Here is a 4,858-nt window from a genome sequence, read left to right as displayed (position 1 = left end):
CATACATAAACACACACACACACACACACACACACACACACACACACACACACACACACACATATATATATATATATATATATATATATATATATATATATATATATATATATATAAATAAACATACAGTATACTCATGTATATGTACACATACCTAAATAACGGATATAAGTATCACGGAAAATGTCGGGCTGCTTCACAGTCATAATTAAATTTCGGAATTTTATAACTAAAAACTATTGAATTCGGGGATAGTCGGTCCAAGTGAACATAGACCAATGTCAGAACGTTGCCTTATACACTATCACTATACGTATTGAGATATTGGTTACTTTTTTGCCTATGTTATTGTGCCTGCATACTCCTTGGATATGCCTTCCTTGTATACACAAGATAGCATAAATAAACTTCAATAACATTAACAAATAACAATACAACATATACCAGTAATACTACTAACCACACACGCTTTATCTGTTGCGCACGTGCCGAAGTCGGAGGAAGTCTTATTGAGCCTTAAAACATTAAACCCTATCTGTTTAAACCCTAAACCCTTTGCTAGTCTTTTGACCAGTATAATAAACGTTTCTAAATTTTTTCAAATTGTTTTTATATTATATAAATCAAATAAAAAAGCCTTTACGTTAATTTTACCCCTTTAACGGATTGAGCTTAGCGTTGAGAGTGTCTACTATATACAGCAAAAAAAAATTGGTCAGTGTTCGAACTGTGATGTGTTAATTGATGTATAAATGTTTTTAGGGGTTAACCGATATATATGTATATGTAGCCACAGATACAACTGTCTCTATGTATGTATATGTATCTACAGATACAACTGTAAGTTACTCGAAGTGTTGTATGTAGACAGTATACTCCAGAGGCAGCATTTGGAAGCTATGGGGCATGTGAAGTCAGCCCAGTATACAACTCGGAGTTGTATGATTCAATGTTAACGTTGAATGTTCAATGAATTATAGATCTACAGTTACTTGACGCGGTGAGCACACGTGTATTGAAAATTAAGCTAGAGGCTACTTGAGGAAAGTATTATACAGTATCAGCGACATACGGCGAGGACTTGCATACATCGCGTACTTTGCGTCGGTTGAATACTTCGCCCTGACTGCATACATTGCGTTCAATGCAGTAAAAACAAACTTTGCATTGAGACGCAATCGATGTAATATATGCAGTGTTTTGGAGTGTGGATGTGGTCTCAGGACACAGCAGATTAAATAGGTACATGAATAGTCCGACAGTTGATGTAGTTGTCAAGGTATGAACCGTCCCTGATCGTTGCACACATCACACACGTGCTGTATTTGTATCGATGACTGGGCGGGCAGTCAGGTTTGATTTGTATGTGCAAATCTATACCGTACAGTCTTACACACAGGTGTTTCGTTTCGGATTCTCTCGTGGACGTGTTATATGAATAATCGGATTTGTACAGCTGATACACATTCAAGTGGTCACGTGGTCGGCTTAGGTCCCTCCCTGCGGTATTGTCCAACGCTATCAATATGAGTGCGACAGACTGTGTTCACGGCAGTGATAGCTCATCAAGTACGGCACCCGTGCCCAATAGGGGCGTATCAGGCAAAAGCGGGACGCAAACCGGGATGTTATCTTCTCTGTATAATCTGGCTAGCCGACCGTTCGGTCATAAGCCCCGTAGTGATACGGAAGTAGCACACACCACACAGGAAAACGTGGAACAAGCACACGAGAGACCTCAGCCGAGCGATAGAGTGATAGCTCAAACACTCGATAGTAAGTCGCCTCGATCACACGATAGTCATCGAACACACGATGGGGAGATACCCCATCCACACGATAGGAGCGAGCACGGGAGCTCTAACCTCGGCCACACAAGTGCGACAGCCAGTTCACTCACTACTTCGGATCAGAATGACACAGAAGTGTGTGGGTTAGAGCCTCAAGAACGGCATGGGGAGACGCTGGCTGGGTTGGACATGACCGACGACGTGTATGGGCACGCCAACAGCACCAGTGCGAGCTCATCTGATTTGGATATACGCGGCGAGGACGACGACACGGACAGTGGGGAGGCGCTGCATCTGGGTGTGCACACGCAAGTGCATGCACACGATAGTCACACATTCATCCACCCGCCTACACGCACATACACACACGTAGACAGTGTCCATGGCAGCGATGGATCAGGCGCGCTGCTGCCCTCGCCCACACGAAAGGTGGCAGTGGATCGTACGATCACACACACAGACTCGTACAGCGGGCGTCACGAGGTTGGGTTGGTAGCCACAGACGCGCCAACAGAGAACGACGAGGATGAGCTCCAGGCGTGCAATCGTGCACGGGCGCTCGACCAGTTAGCACACCTACACGACACACGACAGGGGATGGCGTCTGTGCTTGGGGGTACCCACTCTGACGACGGGGTAGGTATGGACGGGAGTACGGGCCCTGGGCTGGAGGTGCCAGAAAAGGGTAGTGATAGTGGTAGTGCACCTGGTGTGTGTCCTGTTGGGTCTGAACCGAGACAGGCCGTGGGTGTACATGAGAGGACGGGGCTGAACGCAGCCGCCGCCGCAAACAGCGGGTGTGCCGGAGAGACGGGGGCCCGACCACCGGTAGGCACGTGTATAGTAGCAGACACAGACACCAAAAATGCCACAGACGACACGTTCGTATCCCCAACGCATGGGCATCAAGGGGACCACACACCCCACACAGTCAAGGAAACACCACTTAGACCCGAGGCTGGGTCTTGGGCCCATCTGAGGGATCACGTGTTCATCCTGTCGTGTTCGGGTAAGCCGATATTCTCGCGGCACGGAGACGAGAATGCGTTCGCGACGATGTTCGGTGCCATCGTGGGCATAGCCAGCATATCACACGACGTCGCTACGATAGGGGGACGGGTGAAGAGTATACGCGCGGGGGACTTGCTAGTACACGTGCGCATGTGTGAGCCGCTCATCTACGTGTGTGTGAGCAAGGGCAAGCATCCCGGCACAAGGCTAGGGGCAGGTACAGCTACTGGTAACGGAAACGCGGGCGGGTGGCTATCCGAGGCCTATCTCGCTACAAAGGCGAAGTATCTGCAGATGCACGTGCTGAGTGCTCTGTCTAACACACAACTGCAGCGGATATTCTCGCAGCACCGCAACTTTGATCTACGACGGTTGCTAGGCGACGAGCAAGACCCCGTCGGCATGCAACGGCTCAGGCGGCTGTGTCACCAACTGGATGTAGATCCACGGTATCTGATGGAGAGTATATCTGCGTTGCCCCTCGACCTAGGCATGCGGGAGAGGCTGGGGTGCTTGCTTAAGGAAGAGCGGAGTGAAAACGTTATGTTTGCTGTTGTTCTCACAAGTACGCATCTGGTGGCTATGCTCAGCCCACGTGGGCACGGGTTGGGGTCGAAAGATCTGCATATGCTGATGAATGCGGTGGGTGTGCAGGATGAACAAGCCATAGTAAGTACCCAGGGCCGTGAGGAGATAGTTAAGGTGGGCAGAGACAATGCTTCACTATCAGCTGGGGACAGTACAATATATACGGAAGATGGTGTGCCTGATATTAGTGAAGCAGCTTCGGGTGCGTCTAACAGGGCTGATGTAGTTGCTACAGGCGAATCAAGGGAGGATAGAGTCCTGGGAATGGGGCACACGGGTGATGAAGACCACTGGATGTCGATCTGTCTACCGGAATTCAATGACACAGGCTACCTGTACGCGCACGTGTCCCACATAGTTGACGGTAACCTAGCAACCGTGCATGCTGATTCACATGGTGACGGTTACAGTACGGCCATCACTCTCATGCTCATCAGCACGGAGAGAAACCCGGACACCAAGGCCGAACTTCGGCGTACGCGGAACGCTATAGTACGCCGGATAGAGTCGGAAGAGGGTATGATACATTCTCTGGTAACACGTGTACGCGAGGCCAAGGGTGCAGACGGGCATTACGGGACCAATTGCGGGATCATTCGACTCGCACCCAGCTTGGTATCACCAGATGATGATGCCAATGTGCATGATAGGGGGTGCAGCACTTCTGAGCAATGCGCCTGGTTTCATACGAACAAGTATAGCCTCGCGAAGCACTCGGATGGCCTACATCAGAGCTGTTCACGGACACACCGGAGCCACCGTAGAGTGCACAGGGACGAGTGTGCGTCTCAGAATGGGATAGCCACTCACGGCCAGACGACCACTCACGCCAAGGTCGATAGAGGTATCACCACCTGCGCTAAAAGGGTGTTCAGCGCCTCAGATAGGAGTCATATACGCATCAAGCACATGCGGCAGTACGTCTTTGTGTCGAAGCCCCACGGCCAGATGCTCACATCTCTCCCCGCACCCCCATACGCTCACCAGAACAGGCGCGAGAGCCTGCTGAGACTGTACGCCTATGTACGCGGCATCATGCAAGACCGCAACCTGGAGGTGTACTTTCATACCGGCACGGTTGAGTGTGTGTTGGGGCAGCACACGGTGGAGCACGAGTTGTACAGCATCTTCGGTCCGTTAGTGACCAAGAACCAGGCCGTGCTCGCTACGAACAGACTGATGGCGGGTATAGCACAGTATGAGAGCCAGCTGTTCATTATGAAGCCCCTGTTGTGGTAATGGCATATTAAGTGTCTGGCCACCTACAGACTGGTGGTGGGCTTATCATAGCATGAGAGCCAGCTGTTCATTATGAAGCCCCTGTTGTGGTAATGCCAATTCAAGTGTATGGCCACCTACAGACTGGTGGTGGGCTTTTCACAGTATGAGAGCCAGCTGTTCACTATGAAGCCCTTGTTGTGGTAATGCCACATCAAGTGTCTGGCCACCTACAGACTGGTGGTGGGCTC

At 50.0% G+C, this 4,858-nt stretch overlaps 2 protein-coding genes across 2 annotated transcripts in view; one reads left to right on the top strand and one right to left on the bottom strand.

Annotated features, from left to right (window-relative positions):
- SARC_01961 (hypothetical protein) overlaps positions 1 to 431 on the bottom strand; it is a 3,775-nt gene extending 3,344 nt beyond the window's left edge. The window contains exon 1 of the mRNA XM_014304312.1: positions 155 to 431. Within this exon, the coding sequence (XP_014159787.1) occupies positions 155 to 206 (52 nt within the window). The 5' untranslated portion in view covers positions 207 to 431. The remainder of the gene's footprint in view (positions 1 to 154) is intronic.
- Positions 432 to 754: 323 nt separating this feature from the next.
- On the top strand, positions 755 to 4,790 carry SARC_01960 (hypothetical protein). Its single transcript, XM_014304311.1, has one exon. The coding sequence runs from the start codon at positions 1,527 to 1,529 to the stop codon at positions 4,626 to 4,628; it is 3,102 nt and encodes a 1,033-aa protein (XP_014159786.1). The 5' UTR covers positions 755 to 1,526; the 3' UTR covers positions 4,629 to 4,790.
- The last annotated feature ends 68 nt before the right edge of the window (positions 4,791 to 4,858 follow it).

The sequence above is a fragment of the Sphaeroforma arctica genome (assembly GCF_001186125.1).
Source record: "Sphaeroforma arctica JP610 unplaced genomic scaffold supercont1.83, whole genome shotgun sequence".
Lineage (NCBI taxonomy): Eukaryota > Ichthyosporea > Ichthyophonida > Sphaeroforma > Sphaeroforma arctica.
The sequence above is the reverse complement of the archived record's forward strand: the minus strand, read 5'-3'. Positions and strand labels throughout refer to the sequence as shown.

Excerpts from the sequence above, each read along its gene's own strand:
- SARC_01960 (XM_014304311.1), top strand. The coding sequence starts at position 1,527 with ATGAGTGCGACAGACTGTGTTCACGGCAGTGATAGCTCATCAAGTACG.